Source organism: Salmo trutta, chromosome 37 (genome assembly GCF_901001165.1).
Source record: "Salmo trutta chromosome 37, fSalTru1.1, whole genome shotgun sequence".
Lineage (NCBI taxonomy): Eukaryota > Metazoa > Chordata > Actinopteri > Salmoniformes > Salmonidae > Salmo > Salmo trutta.
This window is the reverse complement of record NC_042993.1, coordinates 11,106,013-11,130,611: the sequence shown is the minus strand read 5'-3', so window position 1 is coordinate 11,130,611 and position 24,599 is coordinate 11,106,013. Positions and strand designations below refer to the sequence as shown.

Genomic DNA, 24,599 nt, shown 5'->3' with positions numbered 1-24,599 from the left:
CCACAGGACTGCCGCTGACTGTTGTGCGTGAAAAGCCCAGGAGGCCGGCCATTTCTGAGATACTGGAAATAGCACGCCTGGTAGTGACGATCATACCACGCTCAAAGTCGCTTAGGTCACTCGTTTTGTCCATTCTAATGTTCAATCGAACAGTAACTGAATGCCTCCATGCCTGTCTGCCTGCTTTATATAGAAGCCACGGCCACGTGACTCACTGTAGGAGCTAACCATTTTCGTGAACGGGGTGGTGTACCTAATAAACTGGCCACTGAGTGTAAATTGGCAACAAACTGAATGTGACTGGCACTGGAGAATGATGCAGGGAAGACCCCAAGTCTTTGTAAACATTGCAGCATACACTTGGAGATCTCTTTGGTGCAGTGAGCAGCCTCACAACCTCAGACTGTGAACTTCTTGCCATTCTCTCCATCATGTGGATGTTGTAAGTATAGCCTGGTTATAAATAAATTCTACCAGGCCAATGCAGTTCCAGTCTCTGCCACTTGTCGGCAGTAGAGACCTAATCGTACAGGAAAGGTGCATATAAGTGGTTTCCAACATTTGGTAAACTGTGACTTGGCTTCATCATTATCAAGCATTTTATCTTAACATATCCCACGTCTTTCCAATGTGCTACTGCTTAATGGTAACTCTACACTAAACCTAACACCCAGGCCTAACAGCAGCCAAGAGAATGGTTGCTTTACGATGGCAAGCCTCACACACTCTGCAATGGATTTCCTTATTCATGATATTTTGGTATTTGTATTTTATTAGGATCCCAATTAGCTTTCGCAAAAGCAGCAGCTACTCTTCCTGGGGTCCACACAAAGCATGAAACATGACATCATACAGAACTTTAATAGACATTAAAGTTAATAGGCATTTAATAGGCATTTACCGTTCTCTCTAGATAGTTTCCCTTTACAAATGTTACAACAGAGAAGAATATGGTGCTAACAGTTAAATTCTGCTTGGTCCCACAGTCTCACAAAGGGAAGACAGCAGTTGAGGGCTGCTTTACACATGAAACATCACTGGGCCTTGACCTGCAGTGCGATGACTTCACATACATCCTGTAGCGCAGTTCTCTTCATCTTTGTGACATCTAATCACTATAAGTTTCCACTACTCTCTCTCTTCCTCTCTCTCTCTTTTTATACTCTCTTTTTATACCACTCTCTACACAACACACTCTCCTTGTGGGTATTCCCTGTTTCCTCTTCCCCCCTCCTTTCTTAGTAATCGGTTACCTCTAAGCCCAAACCTATCTTAGCCTCACTCCACCTTCACACACAAAGACTACAAACCTGTTTGTCTGGCTGCAAACCAGGAAGAACATCAAAGAAAGAGAGAGAGAGCATAAAAAAGTGACACAAAACAAAGAGAGAGAGAGAGCATGAACAAGTGACACAAAACAAAGAGAGAGAGAGAGAGAGGGGCCAGCCAGAGTCAGACTGAGACATAAAAAAGTTTCCGTTGAGCTGCAAAGAGAGCCTGGGGTCTATATCTGAGACACCATTTGTATGTTGTAGATGAAATCAGAGAGCGTTACGCCACTTGGGGGGAGAGATAGTGGCTGGGCACAAGAGCGTAAAATGTTGAGTAAGAAGGGGAGGAGAGAACAGGGGAGGAGAGGTGTTGAGATAGTTTAGGAAGGGTGAGTGGTTGTTCTGTTCTGCCCTCCCTTGCTCTCTCTTTCAGGGTTTTCTCTTTACACTTTCTCTTTACAAACTGAACGGGAAAGAGATTGTTTCTAAAAAATATCGGCTACTTCTGGAGAACTGACCAAAGAAATTGAGGATTTATGAATTGAGGATTTTATGAATGCAGACTTGAAAAACCAACATTTTTGAAAGATTGTTTGTAAACAGTTTTGAGAGATTATTTGTTTGCACTTTTCTGGACAAGACGTTTCACCTCCATTCTTTCTAATCCACAGCAGTTGTCTCCATTCCTGTTGGACTATGGTATATTCTGGCACTCTGCCCCTATCTGGATTATCTGATTTCATTGGATTATTCTTTGGATTACTGAGGAACACTGGTGAAGATATATTGGATAAAGTGTGCTCTTTTCAACTCAAGCTGTCAACCATAAAGATACAATGACAACATTTACTAAGCCGTCCATGCCATACATGACAGACATCTAGACCACTCCCTCATTCAACTGTCACAGATAGGGCTGCCAGACACAAACCGCCAGGCTGCACTGAACAGATCCCACACACCACAACCAGGAATCCCTCCTCAGGACAATGGCCACGGGAGGGAATGGGCTAGGATCTGACCGGAGCCTGAAATCCACCTCCCAGCCGCCCAGTGCCTCTGACCGGCGGCAGGTGGACAAGGCCCTGAAGAGGTTGGAGAAGCTGCATCGGCTGTGTACCAACCCCAGGCTGGGCCTGAGGAACAGCCCCCCATACCTCCCCGAGGTGGTCTCAGAGACAGCCACGCTGCTCACCCAGGTGTGGGAGCCGTACAGGGGGCCTGCAGCGAGGGGGCAGGCCCCCCGGGGGGACGAGGGGGAGTACCTGAGGATCCATGCAAGACACCTGCTGGATAAGACTAACCGGGCCGTGGTGCTGTTTAAAGAGGGGCGCGATAAGATGTTCGAGGAGATGTCCAGCTTCAGGTGAGAGAGAACAACAAGGGCCAGAACATAACTTGATATATGGGGTCGTAAACGATATCTTTGTAAAAACTCAAACGGCTCAGAAAGTTACCTGCCTGTGTCTCCAGTTAGGATTTGGTGCTTAATCCAATAATCATACGCATTGTCAGTGTTGGGGAAGATACTCTAAAAATATAGTTTACCAAGCTACCAATTACTTTACACTGGAAGAAATTAAGCTACACTAAAGCTACCGTTAAGAAAATACAGTTTACTACAGAGTGTATAAAATATTAAGTTGCACCCCCTTTTGCCCTCAGAACAGCTTCAATTCGTCAGGTAATGGACTCTACAAGGGGTCGAAAGCGTTCCACAGGGATGCTGGCCCAAGTTTACAGTGATATCCTGTCTGTAGTGTATAGTCTAGCAGACAGGCTGCATACGTTCATGTCATGTGAGGAGCCAGGGGGAGATTTCAGTCCAGGCTGAGAGACATGATGTTCTCCACGATGATGTGACTACCAGATAGGGTCGTTTTGTTATCTAGCACAGACCTATTGCCAAGCCTGAGAACCCATTTTCTAATTGTTTATTAGATTTGTCAGTTATAATCACAAGTAAATGACTATATAGGATAGTCTGTAACCCCAAATAAAAATCTTAAACACACTCCACAATAATTTTACATAAAGCCTGCCAAGCTCTTTTGGCAATGCCAGATGCTCATACTGTGTCAGGACAAAACAGGACCTTTTGTCCGTACAGAGAACTTTGTCTAGCAATTCTAAACTATGAAATATTTCCCAATATAGACACAGTGTACAAAACATTAGGAACACCTTCCTAACACCTTCCTAACACCTTCCTAATATTGAATAAAGGTGTTCCTCAGACAGCCTCAATTCTTTGGGGCATGGACTCTACAGGGTGTTTAAAGCATTCCACAAGGATGCTGGCCCATATTGACCCCAATGCTTCCCACAGTTGTAAGAAGTTAGCTGGATGTCCTTTGGGTGGTGGACCATTCTTGATACACATGGGAAACTGTTGAACGTGAAAAACCAGCAGCGTTGCAGTTCTTGACAAACTCATACTGGTGCGCCTGGCTCCTACCGTCATACCCCGTTCAAACGCTCTTAAATCTTTTGTCTTGCCCATTCACCTTCTGAATGGGACACATACACATTCCATGTCTCAATTGTCTCAAGACTTAAAAATCCTTCTTTAATCTGTCTCATCCCCTTCATCCACACTAATTGAAGTGAATTTAACAGGTGACATCAATAAGGGATCATAGCTTTCACCTGGATTCACCTGGTCAGAGCTAAATGTTTTGTACACTCAGTGTAGTTCACGACATTCAAATTCTAATATCTAATTCGGAAATGTCATAGACTACAAATTGCAAGAACAGATCACTTTGGGGTCATATGTTAACAGAATGTGTAATTAAGCCTATTAAACACAAAACTATGTTTGAAGTGAGAATTAGGCAGGTCTGATGCCGAAAAAGGAAGGAAATGATTGCCTACTACACCTATATATTATTTTCCTTTTCCAAATAAAAAGTGTCTAGTCCCAATAGTTAGCTACATCACAACATTACAACAAAGTAATTTACTACTAAAAACACTACCAATATTTGAATTGAGTTCAACTACCACCAAGTTACTAAATGTAAAAGTTGCTAAATGTAGTTAAATTACTAGTTGAACTACATGTAGTTCACTACTCCCCAACACTGCACATTGTTGACATGGTTTTTGCTCTCCTCATTCACTTTTAATCTAGCATGAATAAACATGAATACTTTTTTATATCCATAAAAGTGAAACAATTACTACTCAAAAAACATTATGCATCTCTAGGCTACAAGACTATTAAACCATACCAGAAATTGAACCCTGAGGATACCATTGATTTAGAGTACATTTTAGGATGTTGACCTTTTCACCCCAAAAAGGGCTGACCTTTACTAAGACAAATACATCAGCTGTGGGGTCAAGGGCAGGGCATGTGTCCGAGATATCTGAATCCACCAGCACCATGACACAGACTTTCCGACAATATTCTCAATGGCCAATATTCAAATCAATTCTCAAGTAACTAAGGTCAACTACGAAAATTAAAATGCATGGTATTGGATTGGCAAATTCATGAGGACTTGGTTGGCATTAGACTTGATATGTACAGTAAGTGAATTATGGAGCACAGCCAGAGACAGAGAAGAACCACAATGACACAAATAGACCTGAGCAACCATTAACATCCAGTTATAGTACCAGCGAGACAAAAATGACCATTCCCAGTTCCTTCAAGTCGGCTGTCTTAAAACATAAACACAGAATCAATATGGCATTTAGGTTCGCACTACTGCAGATACATTTAGTTATTTAGTAGTTGTGCAGTAGTTGTGCAGTTTGTAAGGTGGGTATTTTGGGAAGAAATGTATCTGAGTGACTCAGTGTTTGGAACCAAACCTCTGTTCCGTTGAGACTACTAATGTCTCAGAGAGACAATGGAGTGGACCTAAGGCTTTATCATGCTAATAGTAACTGGGTGAAACTGGGTGATCGCAACAACTCTCTGGGATATACGGGCCATGGAGAAAGGCAATGTGGTTCTCTGAGACGTTTCAGGGTGGTATTTTAAAGACAATCATGAACAAAATGATGTAAATATTGTATCTTCTTTATAAATTTGGATATGTTTTAATATTGTTTCTTACAATTGTTAATTACTCAAAGTACAAAATTAAACAAATATTTCTCAATTATACAGTTGAAGTCGGAAGTTTACGTACACCTTAGCCAAATACATTTAAACTCGGTTTTTCACAATTCCTGACATTTAATCCTAGTAAAAATGATCTGTTTTAGGTCAGTTAGGATCACCACTTTATTTTAAGAATGTGAAATGTCAGAATAATAGTAGAGAGAATGATTTATTTCTGCTTTTTTTCATTCATCACATTCCCAGCGGGTCAGAAGTTTACATACACTCAATTAGTATTTGGTAGCATTGCCTTTAAATTGTTTAACTTGGGTCAAATATTTCGGGTAGCCTTCCACAAGCTTCCCACAATAAGTTGGGTGAATGTTGGCCCATTCCTCCTGACAGAGCTGGTGTAACTGAGTCAGGTTTGTAGGCCTCCTTGCTCGCACAAACTTTTTCAGTTCTGCCCACAAATGTTCTACAGGATTGAGGTCAGGGCTTTGTGATGGCCACTCCAATACTTTGACTTTGTTGTCCTTAAGCCATTTTCCCACAACTTTGGATGTATGCTTGGGGTCATTGTCCATTTGGAAGACCCATTTGTGACTAAGCTTTAACTTCCTGACTGACGTCTTGAGATGTTGCTTCAATATATCCACATTATTTTGTGAAGTGCACCAGTCCCTCCTGCAGCAAAGCACCCACACATGATGATGCTGCCACCCCCGTGCTTCACAGTTGGGATGGTATTCTTCGGCTTGCAAGCCTCCCTCTTTTTCCTCCAAACATAACGATGGTCATTATGGGCAAACAGTTATATTTTTGTTTTATCAGACCAGGGATATTTCTCCAAAAAGTACAATCTTTGTCCCCATGTGCAGTTGCTTTCCGTAGTCTGGCTTTTTTATGGCGGATTTGAAGCAGTGGCTTCTTCCTTGCTGAGCGGCCCTTCAGGTTATGTTGATATAGGACTCGTTTTACTGTGGATATAGATACTTTTGTACCTATTTCCTCCAGCATCTTCACAAGGTCCTTTGCTGTTGTTCTGGGATTGATTTGCACCTTTCGCACCAAAGTACATTCATCTCTAGGAGACAAAATGAGTCTCCTTCCTGAGCGGTATGATGGCTGCGTGGTCCCATGGTGTTTATACTTGAGTACTATTGTTTGTACAGATGAACGTTGTACCTTCAGGCGTTTGGAAATTGCTCCCAAGGATGAACCAGACTTGTGGAGGTCTACAATTTTTTTCTGAGGTCTTGGCTGATTTCTTTTGATTTCCCCATGATGTCAAGCAGAGAGGCACTGAGTTTGAAGGTAGGCCTTGAAATACATCCACAGGTACACCTCCAACTGACTCAAATGATGTCAATAAGCCTATCAGAAGCTTCTAAAGCCATGACATAATTTTCTGGAATTTTCCAAGCTGTTTAAAGGCACAGTCAACTTAGTGTATGTTAACTTCTGACCCACTGGAATTGTGATACAGTGAATTATAAGTGAAATAATCTGTCTGTAAACAATTGTTGGAAAAATTACTTGTGTCATGCACAAAGTAGATGTCCTGACCAACTTGCCAAAACAATAGTTTGTTAACAAGAAATTTGTGGAGTGGTTGAAAAACGAGTTTTAATGACTCCAACCTAAGTGTATGTAAACTTCCGATCTAACGCTAAACACATAACATTTTTACAATAATACAAAAAAGTCTGTATTATCTGTGAAGTCAAGAAAAAGCTATGAGCTATGTGTAATTTTTCCAAAATGCTGAATCTCACTATTGGTAAGAAGAACAGGGCTTGGCAAAGGATGCATGTTCAGTGCAGTGCAGTACAGCAGGACCGGCAAGTCTTAACATAACTGTTATTCCCTTTGCTCCTTGTCATCTGTATTTTGCTCTCTGAATCTACAGAATGTGTGTATCATGAAATAACATTAATTTTCATTATGCCATGTCATAACAAAAGTTTAAATAAACAACTGAGAGAGGCAGATTATTGTTAGTTTATATTAATAACACCCACATACAATGAAATAACCATTCAAACCTCCTACTCGCCCTTCAAACCCTTCTCTGTTCATGGAAAGCAACACACAAACAAATATAGATGTTTCTCTGTTCTTCTACGTTTTTACACACCGCCCATGCCTGGGTAAAATGCCCTAGTTTTGCTATGAAGCTAAATTCAATGGCAGGGAAATTGCCATTGAGTCAATGTGGTGTTGCTTTGGCTTTGACAAGCAGTAGCAAGTCCCTGCAGGTGCAATTGCAATTAATCACGATTGTTGCAACAATAAGTAACAGCTACCAGTATATTACATTAGTGATAATAGTCTATTGCAAAAACCGGTAACTATGCCACATGCACTGTCGCCTTGTTGGTCTGCAGTGAGAGGCAGGCATATAGTACTGTCATACGTACTGTAGGTACAGTATCAATGTCATGTGAGCTCTTTCTTTCCAATAAGAAGTTGCTATGCTTTACACACACCATTGAGCTCAACTGTAGACAGGATGCAGTGAATGAGTGTGGTGGAAAGTAAGAAATGAACATGGTCAACCAGGTTAGTTAAGGATGGAAACTTCAGTCCTGCTCTCAACTGCCCGTACAGCCAAAGAGATGAGAGAATGGTTGAGACGGTGATTGGAACACACAGTAAGAGGTTTATGGCCGGATCGTTACTGTCCCTGGCAGGCTGATAATAGACACACACTCAAGGGAAGAACCACTCAGTAGCTTTTGAGTGTCTTATTGGTTGGTCAAGTTGCTAACGGAAAATTCTGTTTCTGCGGCACAACACGAACAAGGACAGGAAGAGCAAGACTGTGACATCCTGTTTGTACAAGCACGAGTGTACCTGTGTGTGTGTAACATAGCGAGAGAGAGAGAGAGAGAGCACGTCAGAAATCAGCTCAATGTAATTGAAGAATCCATAGAATCTAACCACTTCTGGGAAAATTGAAAAACTAAACAAACAACAACACGAAGAGTTATCTATCCAAAATGGAGATGTGTGGATAAACCACTTCTCCAATCTTTTTGGCTCTATAACAAAGAACAAACTACAAAAATATATACATGATCAAATACAAATCTTAGAATCAACTATTAAAGACTACCGGAACCCACTGGACTCCAATGACATTGAATGAACTGCAGGACAAAATACAAACCCTCCAATCCAAAAAGGCCTGTGGAGTTGATGGTTTCCTAAATTAAATTATCAAATATACAGACCACAAATTCCAATTGGCTATACTTAAACTCTTAAACATCATCCTCAGCTCTGGCATCTTCCTCAATATTTGGAACCAAGGACTGATCACCCCAATCCACAAAAATGGAGACAAATTTGACCCCAATAACTACCGGGGGATATGCGTCAACAGCAACCTTGGGAAAATCCTCTGCATTATCATTAACAGCAGACTCGTATATTTCCTCAGCAAAAACAATATTCTGAGCAAATGTCAAATAGGCTATTTAGCAAATTACCATACGACAGACCACGTATTCACTCTGCACACCCTAATTGACAAAAAAACAAAAAAAAACAAAGGCAAAGTCTTCTCATGCTTTGTTAATTTCAAAAAAGCTTTCAACTCAATTTGGCATCAGGGTCTGCTATACAAATTGATTGAAAGTGGTGTTGAGGGAAAAATATACAACATTATAAACTCCATGTACACAAACATCAAGGGTGCAGTTAAAATTGGCAGACAACACACACATTTCTTTCCACAGTGTTGGGGGGTGAGACAGGGTTACATCTTAAGTCCCACCCTCTTCAATATATATAACAACGAATTGGCGAGGGCACTAGAACAGTCTGCAGCCACCGGCCTCACCCTACTAGAATCTGAAGTCAAATGTCTACTCTTTGCTGATGATCTGGTGCTTCTGTCCCTAATCAAGGAGGGCCCACAGCAGCATCTAGATCTTCTGCACAGATTCTGTCAGACCTGGGCCCTGACAGAAAATCTCAGTAAGACAAAAGTAATGGTGTTCCAAAAAAGGTCCAGTTGTCAGGACCACAAATACAAATTCCATCTAGACACCGCCGCCCTACAGCACACAAAAAATGATACATACCTCGGCCTAAACATCAGCGCCACAGGTAACTTCCACAAAGCTGTGAACGATCTGAGAGACGAGGCAAAAAGGGTATTCTATGCCATCAAAAGGAACATAAAATTCGACATACCAATTAGGATCTGGCTAAAAGTACTTGAATCGGATATAGAACCCATTGCCCTTTATGTTTGTGAGGTCTGGGGTCCGCTCACCCACCAAGAATTCACAAAATGGGACAAACACCAAATTGAGACTCTGCATGCAGAGTTAAGCAAAAATATCCTCAGTGTACAAAGTAAAACACCAAATAATGTATGTAGAGCAGAATTAGGCCGATACCCGCTAATGATCAAAATCCAGAAAAGAGCCGTTAAATTCTACAACCACCTAAAGGAAGTGATTCCCAAACCTTCCATAACAAAGCCATCACCTACAGAGAAATTAACCTGGAGAAGAGCCCCCTAAGCAGGCTCTGTTCACAAACACAAACAGACGCCACAGAGCCCCAGGACAGCAACACAATTAGACTGCAACCAAATCATGAGAAAACAAAAAGATAATTACTTGACACATTGGAAAGAATTTACGAAAAAACAAAGCGAACTATAATGCTATTTGGCCCTAAACAGAGAGTACACAGTGGCAGAATATCTGACCACTGTGACTGACCCAGAATTAAGGAAATCTTTGACAATGTACAGACTCAGTGAGCATAGCCTTGCTATTGAGAAAGGCCACCGAAGGCAGACCTGGCTCTCAAGAGAATACAGTCTATGTGCACACTGCCCACAAAAGGAGGTGGAAACTGAGCTACACTTCCTAACCTCCTGCCAAATGTATGACATATTAGAGACACTTATTTCCCTCAAATTACACAGACCCACAAAGAAATCGAAAGCAAATCCAATTTTGATAAACTCCCATATCTATTGGGTGAAATACCACAGTGTGCAATCACAGCAGCAATATATGTGACCTGTTGCTACAAGAAAAGGGCAACCAGTGAAGAACAAACACTATTGTAAATAAAACCTATATTTATGTATATTTATTTTCCCTATTTTCCCTATTTGCACATCATTACAACACTGTATATAGACATAATATGACATTTTAAATGTCTTTATTCTTTTGGAACTTTTGTGACTGTAATGTTTACTGTTCATTTTTATTATCTGTTTATGATCTATTTCACTTGCTTTGGCAATGTAAACATGTTTCCTATGCCAATAAAGCCCCTTAAATGGAACTGAATTGAGAGAGAGAGAAAGAGAGGGATACATTACTGCTTGTTAGAGGGTACAATACCCATTATCTCTATGAGATCTAAAGTTTACTTTCATTCTAGCTGCCACTGTTGCATTTTAAGTTATGGACCAGAAAGCCTACCCTTATCACCCTAGGTGATACATTGTAAAAAGCTCAGAATAGCTTAATGTTATTTTCTGTTATTCACAGGAGAAACTTGACCAAGCTGTCCCTGCTCTTCAGTCACATGCTCTGGGAGCTGAGGGCCATGTTTTCCGAGGGGCGCTTTCAAGGCGACACCTACAGGCTGACTAAGACAGAGGCCGGAGAGTTCTGGAGGCGAGCATTTGGAAACAAGTGAGTGTTGGGTGGGGTAACAGTGGAACTAGAATGGAATAAGGGACGTGGACTTGACAGAACATTCCACAAATAGGAACAGTCTATTTGTATATACACTACCGGTCAAAAGTTTGAGAACACCTACTCATTCAAGGGTTTTTCTTTCTTTTTTCTATTTTCTACATTGTAGAATAATAGTGAAGAAATCAAAACTATGAAATAACAAATGGAATATATTTTATATTTGAGATTCTTCAAATTATCACCTTTGACTTGATGACAGCTTTGACATTCTCTCAACCAGCTTCACCTAGAATGCTTTCAAACAGTCTAGAAGGAGTTACCACATATGCTGAGCACTTGTTGGCTGCTTTTCCTTCAGTCTGCAGTCCGACTCATTCCAAAACATCTCAACATCTCAACCTTCTCCTCAATGCTTTACAGTGGGGAATATACATGTGAAGATCAGCCGTTCCCCCCCACCGCGTCTCACAAAGACACGGCAGGTTGGAACCAAAAATCTCCAAGCAAGTCTATTATTCTTATTGGTGTCCTTTCGCAATGGTTTCTTTGCAGCAATTCGACCATGAAGGCCTGATTCACACAGTCTCCTCTGAACAGTTGATGTTGAGATGTGTCTGTTACTTGAACTCAGTGAAGCATTTATTTGGGCTGCAATTTCTGAGGCTGGTAACTCTAATGAACTTATCATCTGCAGCAGAGGTAACTCTGGGTCATCCATTCCTGTGGCGGACCTCATGAGAGCCACTTTAATCATAGCGCTTGATGGTTTTTGCGACTGCACTTGAAGAAACTTTCAAAGTTCTTGAAATGTTCCGTATTGACTGACCTTCATGTCTTGAAGTAATGATGGACTGTCATTTCTCTTTGCTTATTTGAGCTGTTCTTGCCATAATATATATATGCCACCCCTACCTTGTCACAACACAAATTATTGGTTCAAATGCATTAAGAAGGAAAGAAATTCCTCAAATTAACTTTTAAGAAGGCACTCCTGTTAATTGAAATGCATTCTAGGTGATTACCTCATGAAGCTGATTGAGAGAATGCCAAGAGTGTGCAAAGCTGTCATCAAGGAAATGGTGGCTATTTGAAGAATCTCAAATATAAAATATATTTTGATTTGTTTAACACTATTTTGTTTACTACATGATTCCAATGTAGAAAATAGTAAAAATAAAGGAAAACCCTTGAATGAGTAGGTGTTCTAAAACTTTTGACCGGTAGTGCAGGCACAGTCTTTTTCTAGTCTTGTGAAAAGTATTCTGTTCCTCCACTTGCGATTTTTGATAATCTTTTGGCAGGTTTTCCTTTCTCTCACTTTCACTCTCTTTCTCTCTCTCACTTTCCTTCTTCCTTTATCTCCCACCCCTCTCTCCCTCTCCTCCCCTCCTCTCGTTCTCTCTCCTAGGTGTATTGTGCAGTGGAGCAGTTTTAAGCAGCATCTCCGTAGGGTCCATGGCTTTGAAGAGGGGATGGAGTCCATGGCTCTAAAGTCAACTGTAGACCTCACCTGTAACGACCACATCTCAGTGTTTGAGTTTGACATCTTCACCAGGCTATTCCAGGTACATGTGATCCATATATCTTAGCCCTGTTCTAAGTAGCCATACATCCTGGTTAATTAGACACCTCACATAGTGTTCAGTGAAAATGCATTCTGCCACTTTCCAAGATGTCTATCCTATTCTTTCTGTCTCCCACTTTCTAAAGAAAGCCAAAACATTCCAAACTGGGAAGAAATAACACATATTTAAACTGATAGTATACGTGTCCTCCCCTCTCCTGTCAGCCCTGGAGGTCTCTGCTGAGGAACTGGAACCAGTTGGCAGTGACCCATCCCGGCTACATGGCCTTCCTCACCTACGACCAGGTCAAAGCCCGCCTCCAAAACTACCTGCACAGGCCCGGGAGGTGAGGACAGGAGAGATTGTTTGGGGGTGAATGGTTTGGGGTGTGGCGAGAGAGAGTAGATGACTGGGAAGGAACAGGGGGATAGGAGGGGCTCAGGAGAAAAGAGAGGAGGTGTACCATACCCTACAACAATATCTGCAGTGATTACTTTTAACACTGACATAATAATTATAGTGATAGTAAAGAATAATACCTAGATACGTAGAGGTAACTGCCAAAATAATGGAAACACTTGAGGAAATGAGGGGTACAAAGTATAGTGAAAGAAGGTGCTTCCACATAGGTGTGGTTCCTGAGTTAATTAAGAAATTAACATCCCATTATGCTTAGGGTCATGTACAAAAATGCTGGGCAGGCCATTATTTTTCCCATTATTTTGGCGACTATGGCTATGCCCCTATAAGATGACACCCACAGGGCATGAGAAGTCACTGAATGGTTTGATGAGCATGGAAACAATGTAAACCATATGCTATGGCCATCTCAGTCACCAGATCTCAACCTAATTGAACGCTTATGGGAGATTCTGGAGAGGCGCCTGAGGCACCGTTTTCAACCACCATCAACAAAACGCCAAATTATTGAATTTCTTGTGGAAGAATGGTGTCGCATCCTTCCAATAGATTACCAGACACTTGTAAAATCTATTCCAAGGATGCATTGAAGCTGTTCTGGCTCGTGGTGGCCCAACGCCCTATTAAGACACTTTATGTTGGTGTTTCCTTTATTTTGGCGGTTATCTGTATTTCATGGTCAAATCTGTATGAACTCCAGTAAAGACATTTCCATGTGAACTCTGTATCTCTGTCCAGCTACATCTTCCGTCTGAGCTGCACTCGGATGGGCCAGTGGGCCATTGGTCATGTGACAGGTGATGGCGGCATCGTACAGACGATCCCCCAGAATACACCTCTCTACCAGGCCCTCATCCAGGGCTTCAGGGAGGGCTGGTAAGTAAACACGCTCATGGACACACCGCAGGAGGTTGGTGGAACCTTAATTGGGGAGGACAGGCTTGTGGCAATGACTGGAGTGTAATCAGTGGAACGGTATCAAATACATCAAACACATGATTTCATTCTGGTCATTATTATGAGCCGTTCTCCCCTCAGCAGCCTCCACTGACACACACACTAGTGATGCGCGGGTTGACTCATAAAAAAAGGTACCCGCGGTTATATACGTGGGGTGGGATTAGGGTTATTAAATATTGTGTGGATTAAGGGTGGCTGGGTGGCGGGCGGGTTGAATAAAGAGAAAACAATACCTTAAAAAATCCACAAACATTGAGGTTTTAATTTAACTATGTTAGGCCTTCCGGCAATGGCTTTAGAGCATAAGCCTAAGCTTCTGGGCCTAACTGTACGAGCGCTAAATAGTCTACATGCCAACTGCCAAATGCTTTTGGGATTGGCAGAAAAAGTTAACTTCGATACACGGAGGCAAAAAGGACAATGTCGGTGTTAAATTCAAGAATAGAAAAGCTGGAAAATGGAGAGTTGTAAATAAAGAGAAGGGAGTAATGTTGAGAAAAATGGTAAAAGAGGATGACAGCAGTGCCGGTTATGTGATTTATGTGTGATAATTGTGAGATGCTATACAAATCCGACAGTCACAAGATGGGGACTTCAAATAGGCCTATGGCAGGTCAAAGGAACTGTAGCCTACTGTTCAGATGGATTAAAAGGGAACTGAAATCTGGACACTAACAGTAGGTATATGGCCTCTCACATACCCTTAATATTGACTCTTGCAGAACTAAGCATTTCCTGTAGTAAAATGATACACCAAATGTAAGCTACATTTTGACTTGGGAATAGGAGTGCTGATGGGTTATTAAACATTGTGGGTGGATGCAGGTGAACAAACAGCTGACCAACACTAACACACAACATTTACATAGGCCTGTACTCGTTTTGCATAATGTGTGTAATTCTGTGTTGTGTTTGTCTGCAGCTATCTTTACCCTGACGGTCGTGATGTGAACCCAGACCTCACCAGTCTGTGTGAACCAGCACAGAGAAGCAGGGTTAAAGTCACAGAGGATGAGTATGAGATGTACTGTGAGATGGGTAGTACCTTCCAGCTGTGTAAGATCTGTACAGAGAGAGACAAGGACACACGCATCCAGCCCTGCGGACACCTGCTGTGCCAACCCTGCCTCACAGGATGGCAGGTATGTCTACTCTGTCATTGACGACGTCACCAACAAAACCCTCAAAGCCAAACCACACATTGTTCAGACACAATGTCTCTGACATCACCCAGCCACATCCTCTTTTATTAATATATATCATCAGCATGCCAATTTGGGTTAGCCGTATGGAATTGTTTTTTGGTCAGACAGTTAATGTCTGTAGTGAGCCAGCCCACTACACATCAATAGGTGAACCGGCGTAGCAGCACGTAGAGCAGTATTGTGGGCCATCGAGTCCTAACATGTGGGTTAGGACTTCCTGTGTGAGCCGAAGCTTACATCCTCCTCATGCTACACTCACACTGAGGAGACTCACCCTTAGAGTTTCCACTCCTCACCTGGTCACACACTCTCACACATAGTCACACTTCAGGGGCCAAGAAGACACAATAGAATAGATTTGAACAGAATACTCCAGTTTTTACCAAAGTGAACTACGGTAGAATGCTCAAACTTAATTTGATATGCTAAACCAGTTGCTTTACTGTAAGTGTAGCTTCATGCAAATAACACACAGAAAGGATATGATTATGGGTATTGTACTTTCAGCATGGGAAATGCATCTGCTCAGGAATGCTTTTGACCGAACCAAATTACTGCATCATCCCGGGGATCTTTTTGACATACAGCAATCATTTTTCTCTCTGCATTGTTGGGAAGGGCCCGGAACTATTTCACTGTTAGTCTATACCTGTTGTTTATGAAGTATGCAACAAATAAAATATGTAATTTGATTTGATACAACAATACACACACGTACACAGACACGTGAGTTTCTACACATTAACATACAGTACAGATGTGTAGATCATGTTTATTCTGCTTAACCAAGTGTAATCATTCCATGTGTTGCAGAAGTCGGATGGACACACCTGCCCATACTGTCGCTGTGACATCAGAGGGACAGAGTCCATCCTGGTGGAGCCTTACCTGTCTGTCAGCGAGGAAGAAGAAGATGAAGATGACCTGGAGGATGTACAGCTAGTCATGAAAAAACTGGCCTATATGAAGAGGGTGTGTTTGTTTGTGTGTGGTTGTGAGCGGGGGTGATGTGGGGTTCTCTTTCACTGTCTCTGTCTCTTAGTGTTCTTTCTCTTGCATCCTTCTCTCTCTCTCTCCCTCTCTCTCCCTCTCTCTCTCTCTCTCCCTCTCGCTGATGCAGATGTCATCTGAAGAGTACCAATTCCCCAGCTCTCGCCTGGCTCCACCCCTCCCTCCCAAACACAGCACCTTCTCCCACTGCCCTTCCCCACAAGCCCCCTTACGACCCTCTGATATACTGGCCAAATACTCCCACTCTAACTCGCGTTCTGTAAGTTCCCCCATACACACACTCTACAGAATTGATAGTAGCAGTCAAACAATGGAAAGAAGAAGTCTAACCCATATTCACTGATAACTGGGGCTTCGGTAGACAGGTAAAAGTGTGTCCTTATTCTACCACAGGCTCACAGTGCCACCCCCTCAGACAGAGCGCTCACACACCACACTGCCAGCACTAACAGGTGAGCTCTAAATGCCTACTGCAGTGGATGGATAACTGCATTTTAGGCTATTAAGAATTATTTGAAATGAATCAACAATATGGAAGATGTTTGTCGGAAAGAGAAGAATTGTGTACTGTAGCCTACATCCTAAAGAAGCTCAGGAGATAAAATAGGACAATGTAAACAATGTTAGCTCACTGTTTGTTCCTCCCTTGGTCTGATGTTTACTGGCCATAGCCATACAGTTTACTGAATACATTTTATATAAACACTTTTGGTTTGTATGGTTTTCGCAATAACCTGAAACCTCACTACTTTATGTGTGACCTAATGTTACACAACTAAATATAATTAATTTTGTTACAGTACTTCCTCATTGAACTTGATTGAGAGCTCTTGTGTTCTGTCTACTTCCCTTAAGATGCCAGTGGGAGGAGCTAGCTAGTAGTGAGGAGGAGAATTCTGGGGGGTTCAGACAACCGCCCACAGTCCCAATCTCTCACAGGTCAGCCATGCCTGTCCCCAATGGGAGAATTTTTAGTGTAACACAATAATATACTTGCTATACAGTGAGGGAAAAAAGTATTTGATCCCCTGCTGATTTTGTACGTTTGCCCACTGACAAAGAAATGATCAGTCTATAATTTTAATGGTAGGTTTATTTGAACAGTGAGAGACAGAATAACAACAAAAAAATCTAGAAAAACGCATGTCAAAAATGTTATAAATTGATTTGCATTTTAATGAGGGAAATACGTATTTGACCCCCTCTCAATCAGAAAGATTTCTGGCTCCCAGGTGTCTTTTATACAGGTAACGAGCTGAGATTAGGAGCATACTCTTAAAGGGAGTGCTCCTAATCTCAGCTTGTTACCTGTATAAAAGACACCTGTCCACAGAAGCAATCAATCAATCAGATTCCAAACTCTCCACCATGGCCAAGACCAAAGAGCTCTCCAAGGATGTCAGGTACAAGATTGTAGACCTACACAAGGCTGGAATGGGCTACAAGACCATTGCCAAGCAGCTTGGTGAGAAGGTGACAACAGTTGGTGCGATTATTCACAAATGGAAGAAACACAAAAGAACTGTCAATCTCCCTCAGCCTGGGGCTCCATGCAAGATCTCACCTCGTGGAGTTGCAATGATCATGAGAACGGTGAGGAATCAGCCCAGAACTACACGGGAGGATCTTGTCAATGATCTCAAGGCAGCTGGGACCATAGTCACCAAGAAAACAACTGGTAACACACTACGCCGTGAAGGACTAAAATCCTGCAGCGCCCGCAAGGTCCCCCTGCTCAAGAAAGCACATAAACATGCCCGTCTGAAGTTTGCCAATGAACATCTGAATGATTCAGAGGACAACTGGGTGAAAGTGTTGTGGTCAGATGAGACCAAAATGGAGCTCTTTGGCATCAACTCAACTCACCGTGTTTGGAGGAGGAGGAATGCAGCCTATGACCCCAAGAACACCATCCCCACCGTCAAACATGGAGGTGGAAACATTATGCTTTGGGTGTGTTTTTCTGCTAAGGGGACAGGACAACTTCACCGCATCAAAGGGACGATAGACGGGGCCATGTACCATCAAATCTTGGGTGAGAACCTCCTTCCCTCAGCCAGGGCATTGAAAATGGGTCGTGGATGGGTATTCCAGCATGACAATGACCCAAAACACACGGCCAAGGCAACAAAGGAGTGGCTCAAGAAGAAGCACATTAAGGTCCTGGAGTGGCCTAGCCAGTCTCCAGACCTTAATCCCATAGAAAATCTGTGGAGGGAGCTGAAGGTTCGAGTTGCCAAACGTCAGCCTCGAAACCTTAATGACTTGGAGAAGATCTGCAAAGAGGAGTGGGACAAAATCCCTCCTGAGATGTGTGCAAACCTGGTGGCCAACTACAAGAAACGTCTGACCTCTGTGATTGCCAACAAGGGTTTTGCCACCAAGTACTAAGTCATGTTTTGCAGAGGGGTCAAATACTTATTTCCCTCATTAAAATGCAAATCAATTTATAACATTTTTGACATGCGTTTTTCTGGATTTTTTTGTTGTTATTCTGTCTCTCACTGTTCAAGTAAACCTACCATTAAAATTATAGACTGATCATTTCTTTGTTAGTGGGCAAACGTACAAAATCAGCAGGGGATCAAATACTTTTTTTCCTCACTGTACATAAAAAAGTAAATGCGGCCACAAGTACCATGTTTTAATTGTAAACATTATTTGTATAGCACCTTGTATACAGTATTAGCTTTCCAAAGTGTTAAAACATGACGGTGGTGAATGGTGTTGTTGTGATCTCTGTGTAACAGTGAGGATTCTGTCTCAGAGCCAAACCTCCCCTCCTGTTCTGTCTCCTCCCAGTCCTGTGGAGAGGGTGAGTATCAGAGAGGAGGGGGGAGGGAGGGAGTGGAGGGCTGTTCTTTACCATAATAAACTATTTTACAGGGGCTTCTCCACTTACTGTAACACACAAAAGGTTGACCCCTCACTAATCTCTCTCTCTCTCTCTCTCTCTCTCTCTCTCTCTCTCTCTCTCTCTCTCATACAGTTGAAGTCCGAAGTTTACATACACCTTAGCCAAATACAAATACGTTTATTACAAATACGTTTTTCACAATTCCTGACATTTAATCCTAGTAAGAATTCCCTGTCTTCGGTCAGTTAGGATCACCACTTTATTTTAAGAATGTGAAATTTAGGAATAATAGTAGAGAATGATTTATTTCAGCTTTTATTTCTTTCATCACATTCCCATTGGGTCAGAAGTTTATATACACTCAATTAGTATTTGGTAGCATTGCCTTTAAATTGTTTAACTTGGGTCAAACATTTCGGGTAGCCTTCCACGAGCTCCCCACAATAAGTTGGGTGAATTTTGGCCCATTCCTCTCGACAGAGCTGGTGTAACTGAGTCAGGTGTGTAGGCTTCCTTGCCCGCACACGCCTTTTCAGTTCTGCCCACAAATTTTCTATAGGATTTAGGTCAGGGCTTTGTGATGGCACTACAATACCTTGACTTTGTTGTCCTTAAGCCATTTTGCCACAACTTTGGATGTATGCATTGTCCATTTGGAAGACCCATTTGCGACCAAGCTTTAACTTCCTGACTGATGTCTTGAGATGTTGCTTCAATATATCCACATCATTTTCCATCCTCATGATGCCATCTATTTTGTGAAGTGCACCAGTCCCTCCTGCAGCAAACCACCCCCACATGATGATGCTGCTTCACGTTTGGGATGGTATTCTTTGGCTTGCAAGCATCCCCCTTTTTCCTCCAAACATAATGATGGTCATTATCGTCAAACAGTTCTATTTTTGTTTCATCAGACCAGAGGATATTTCTCTAAAAAGTATAATCTTTGTCCCCATGTGCAGTTGCTTTCCGTAGTCTGGCTTTTTTATGGCTGTTTTGGAGCAGTGGCTTCTTCCTTGCTGAGCAGCCTTTCAGGTTATGTTGATATAGGACCCGTTTTAGTGTAAATATAGATACTTTTGTACCTGTTTCCTCCAGCATCTTCACAAGGTCCTTTGCTGTTGTTCTGGGATTGATTTGCACTTTTCGCACCAAAGTACATTCATCTCTAGGAGACAGAACACTTCTCCTTCCTGAGCGGTATGATGGCTGTGTGGTCCCATGGTGTTTATACTTGCGTACTATTGTTTGTACAGATGAACGTGGTACCTTCAGACGTTTGGAAATTGCTCCCAAGGATGAACCAGACTTGTGGAGGTCTACAATTTTTTTTCTGAGGTCTTGGCTGATTTCTTTTGATTTTCCCATGATGACAAGAGGCTCTGAGTTTGAAGGTAGGCCTTGAAATACATCCACAGGTACACCCCCAATTGACTCAAATGATGTAAATTAGCCTATCAGAAGCTTCTAAAGCCATTACATAATTTTCTGGAATTTTCCAAGCTGTTTAAAGGCACAGTCAACTTAGTGTATGTAAACTTCTGACCCACTGGAATTTAGATACCATTAATTATTATTGAAATAATCTGTATGTACATTTTTTGGGAAAAATTACTTGTGTCATGCACAAAGTAGATGTCCTAACTGACTTGCCAAAACAATAGTTTGTTAACAAGAAATTTGTAGAGTGGTTGAAAAACGAGTTTTAATGACTCCAACCTAAGTGTATGTAAACTTCCGACTTCAACTGTACATATTCCTATCTAACATTTATCTTGAAGGTAGAGCAGCCTGGTTAGGGGCCTCAGATTCAGTGAAACAGAAGAAGAGATATAAAGAAAGGCGTGAAAGGACGTCAAAGCTCGGGTACAGCTCGAGAGAGCGGGAGAGAACCATGTCCTCCTGACGCTGGGAGAAAAGATAAGCACAACATCTCTGACTGACTCAAGAATGGATGGATAATAGGAATAAGAAAGGTCGATTTCCACTGTTCCTGAAAAACAGCCATTGTTAATCTTATGTACCTTATGTATATGTATCTTATGTATGCCTTAATATGGAGGGAGAATGCCCTGTTGATCTACTAATAATGACATCAAAGTGAATGGAGAAGGACAGACTGATGGAACAACTCACTGATGCCCTCTGCTGCACAGTAAACAGAGTAAGCTGCTGCACAGTTCCAATAACAGGCCAAATTCTTTCATTGCTTGATATGTGTATGTAGGGCATTGAAAATATGCTACCTCATAATTTACCCCATACTTAAAACATGTTGTAAACCTAGGCTTTAATTCATGACTGCAAATTACAGCGTAGGGCAGAGTCCCTCAGAACTTTGTCCAGGATGTATGACTAGTACGGTATATAGCCTACATACTATAGTTGTATGTTAATATGATCAAACATGAAACCCAAATAAAGTTGTTAAATCAAGTTGTTAAAATGTACTCAGAAGTTTGCCCACTGATCATATCAATAAAATTCCTCATAGTAATGAAAGTGTAGTTCCTAAGACAGACAGACGGAAGATAGTGTAACTTCAGGCTTTATTGTGTTTGACATGCTTACACTCTGTGCTGGATACACTTTAGTATTGAACTAGGAGGAGAGTGTGAGAGAGAGAGAGAGAGAGAGACAGAGAGGAAGAGTTTGGAGGAGAGTGGTGGAGGTCTGAGAGACAGGGAGGAAAGCAGCTAGGGGTGTTACATGTTGGCCTTCATGGTCTCATCGATCCAGGGAAGGAACTCACACACTTTGACGTAGACTCCGGGGTATCCGGCCTCGGCACAGCCCCGACCCCAGGACACCAGGCCATGGAATTCACCCAAACACACTAGACCACTGCCAGAGTCCCCCTGAGAGAGAGAGAGAGAGAGAGAGAGAGAGAGAGAGAGAGAGAGAGGGAGAGAGAGAGAGAGAGAGAGAGGAAAGGGATAGAGACAGAGAGAGAGAGAGAGAGAGAGAGAGAGAGAGAGAGAGAGAGAGAGAGAGAGAGAGAGAGAGAGAGAGAGAGAGAGAGAGGGAGAGAGAGAGAGAGAGATAGAGATAGAGAGAGATAGAGAGAGATAGAGAGAGAGAGAGAGAGAGAGAGAGAGAGAGAGAGAGAGGGATAGAGACAGAGAGAGAGAGAGAGAGAGAGAGAGGGAGAGAGAGAGAGAGAGAGAGAGAGAGAGAGATAGAGAGAGAGAGAGAGAGAGAGAGAGAGAGAGAGAGAGAGAGAGAGAGAGAGAGAGAGAGAGAGGTAAGAAATCAATTCAGGTTGATCCTAATATGTACCACTGTGTTTTCTAAATGACTGCACAACAAAGATAGCAAAAGGGCTCATCAAAAATGTTTCATATACTGTACGTACGTTGCATACGTCTCTGCCTCCGTCCATGTATCCGGCACACACCATCCTGCGGGTGAGCATGCCAGGGTAGGCCATCTCACACTTCTCCTCCTCCAGTATGGGCACATCCAGACACTGCAGACGGGCGGGCATGTTTACTGAGAAGGAAGCAAAAGACAGGGAGATTTAGTCATTTAATATCATTTTTCCATAGTCATACCTCTTCTCCGGGTGAGGTGTGTGTTGTTAGAGTGTGTGTGGATAAAGGCTCTGGGGGTATAATTAATGTTGGTAAAGTTTGTTTGGTATAGTGTGTTTGGTTGTAATTTCTGTGGTTACAGTTTTGTAAAGGTAAAATGCAGGGGTATTTGGTCCGTCTCACCCTCCTCGCCAGTGGCGATGTTGCCCCAGCCAGAGACGGAGCAGGGGAGGCCTGCGTATGGGCAGCCTGTGGGCAACGGGATGGGCTTCACATAATCAGTGATCTCTACAGGGTGGAACAGCTTGATCAGCATCATGTCATAGTCCAGCGTCTGGTAGTCATAGCTACAGAGAGAAGAGAGATAGACCATGGGATTTGTATTGCATGTGATAAAACCCCATTCAGCCTGAGTTCAGTTGTTATAAAATGACCTAAAGTGATATGTAAGGGGTAAGTGTGGGGTGTAGCTTGCCTGGGATGCCAGATTATGTTTTGAGTCTTCATGAGCTGCTCAGTTCCCTCAAACACACGCAGGTTGTGCTCTCCAAGCATGATCTGCATAGCGTAGGGGCTGAGAGAGGAGGACGAAGGAGAGGAAGGGCAGAGGAATGAGAGGAGGGAGAGGACGAAAGGAAAGACAGGGTGATACAATTATGATTACAGAGAAACCTCATGTCAGTTTGATAAGATTCAAAGTGTCACACTGCAGAAGACAAAGAATAGCCCTCCTTTTGGTCCATATTGGCCCAAAATCTGTCGTTCTGCCCCTGAGTAAGGCAGTTAACCCACTGTTCCCCAGGGATGCCGAAGACATGGATGTTGATTAAGGCAGCCCCCCACACCTCTCTGATTCAGATTAAATGCGGAAGACACATTTCAGTTGAATGCATTCAATTGTACAACTGACTAGGTATCCCCCTTTCCCTTTCCCTCCCCTGCCCTCCACCCTTACTCACTTGTACCAGCAGTGAGCGACAGAGATCACCCACTGCTCATTGATGAGCACGGCTCCACAGAAGTGGTACCCGTAGTTGAGGGAGGCCATCCAGGGTCGGGAGTGAGGTTCACACTCCTGGCCACCGATGATCCTACCATCCTCACGGGGCACTGCCGCTGAAACACACAGAGAGACACCATACAGAGAGAGTGGTCACAACAGGGGAGAGATGAGGACATTGTTGCACTCTGAATAGTATTCATCAGAATTGTTCTACATCGCATAGAAACAGCTTGTTGGGTAAGAAAGTTTAACGCTGTTATAAGCTATATGAAAGATTAATATTCCCTACGAATAGTTTATGATATATAATTGGTAGAGTATATTAAAGTACTGTATGTGTGTGTGTGTGTGTTTAATTACCAGCAGCTCCAACCAGCAGTATCAGAGCGAGCAGTCTCATGGTGTCTGTCTGTCCGGTGAACACTGGCTGATCAAAGACACCTGGACACGCGCATGGACTTTATTTATACACACCCTATCTGCCCTCCCCCATCCCTCACACCCTACCTTACCTCCTCTACCCCTCACACCCTATCTGCCCTCCCCCATCCCTCACACCCAACCTTACCTCCCCTACCCCTCACACCCTATCTGCCCTCCCCCATCCCTCAAACCCTACCTTACCTCCTCTACCCCTCACACCCTATCTGCCCTCCCCCACCCCTCACACCCTACCTTACCTCCCCTACCCAGCACACCCTATCTGCCCTCCACCACCCCTCACACTCTACCTGCACTGCCCTCCCATATGCTCACAACGTTCACTCTACCCTGCTGACCACCCTAATCACCTCCCCCTCCCCTTACTCTGCCTTATCCCTAAACATACAAGCATACAAGGGCCACAATATTTTATTTAATGCACCTGCATACACTTCCCAACATACACTCTCCTTCATATTTATTTGGACAGTGAAGCTAAAACTATTCATTTGGCTCTATACTTCAGCGTTTTGGGTTTGAGATCAAATGTTTTATATAAGCTGACAGTACAGAATGTCACCTTACATTTGAGGGTGCTTTCATA

The 24,599-nt window shown here is 42.7% G+C and overlaps 2 protein-coding genes across 3 annotated transcripts; one reads left to right on the top strand and one right to left on the bottom strand.

Annotated features, from left to right (window-relative positions):
- The first annotated feature begins 1,413 nt into the window (after window positions 1–1,413).
- Window positions 1,414–19,224, top strand: LOC115177357 (E3 ubiquitin-protein ligase CBL). 2 transcript variants are annotated; one of them, XM_029738057.1, is made up of 12 exons: window positions 1,417–2,637; window positions 10,866–11,012; window positions 12,427–12,583; window positions 12,808–12,929; window positions 13,742–13,879; window positions 14,886–15,105; window positions 15,982–16,140; window positions 16,289–16,438; window positions 16,573–16,631; window positions 17,035–17,118; window positions 18,930–18,994; window positions 19,169–19,224. In XM_029738057.1, the coding sequence occupies exons 1-12, from the start codon at window positions 2,261–2,263 to the stop codon at window positions 19,195–19,197; spliced, it is 1,707 nt and encodes a 568-aa protein (XP_029593917.1). In that variant the 5' UTR covers window positions 1,417–2,260; the 3' UTR covers window positions 19,198–19,224. The 2 variants fall into 2 exon arrangements, with proteins under 2 accessions (XP_029593918.1, XP_029593917.1); XM_029738058.1 differs by lacking the exon at window positions 17,035–17,118 and having other exon boundaries at window positions 1,414–2,637; window positions 19,169–19,211.
- A 2,344-nt stretch (window positions 19,225–21,568) lies between these two features.
- Window positions 21,569–24,020, bottom strand: LOC115177361 (trypsin-like). Its single transcript, XM_029738063.1, has 6 exons — window positions 23,933–24,020; window positions 23,529–23,685; window positions 23,045–23,143; window positions 22,753–22,916; window positions 22,392–22,528; window positions 21,569–21,894 (listed from the first exon to the last, which is right to left on the bottom strand). Exons 1-6 carry the CDS (start codon window positions 23,970–23,972, stop codon window positions 21,742–21,744), a joined length of 750 nt encoding a protein of 249 aa, XP_029593923.1. The 5' UTR covers window positions 23,973–24,020; the 3' UTR covers window positions 21,569–21,741.
- Window positions 24,021–24,599: the final 579 nt, after the last annotated feature.

Coding starts and splice junctions, on each gene's coding strand:
- LOC115177357 (XM_029738057.1), top strand. CDS start 2,261: ATGGCCACGGGAGGGAATGGGCTAGGATCTGACCGGAGCCTGAAATCC. Junction 11,013..12,426: donor AGGCGAGCATTTGGAAACAA/GTGAGTGTTGGG, acceptor TCTCTCTCCTAG/GTGTATTGTGCAGTGGAGCA. Junction 13,880..14,885: donor CAGGGCTTCAGGGAGGGCTG/GTAAGTAAACAC, acceptor GTTTGTCTGCAG/CTATCTTTACCCTGACGGTC.
- LOC115177361 (XM_029738063.1), bottom strand. CDS start 23,972: ATGAGACTGCTCGCTCTGATACTGCTGGTTGGAGCTGCTG. Junction 23,686..23,932: donor ACTGCTGGTTGGAGCTGCTG/GTAATTAAACAC, acceptor TGTGTGTTTCAG/CGGCAGTGCCCCGTGAGGAT. Junction 22,917..23,044: donor AACATAATCTGGCATCCCAG/GCAAGCTACACC, acceptor TTCTCTCTGTAG/CTATGACTACCAGACGCTGG.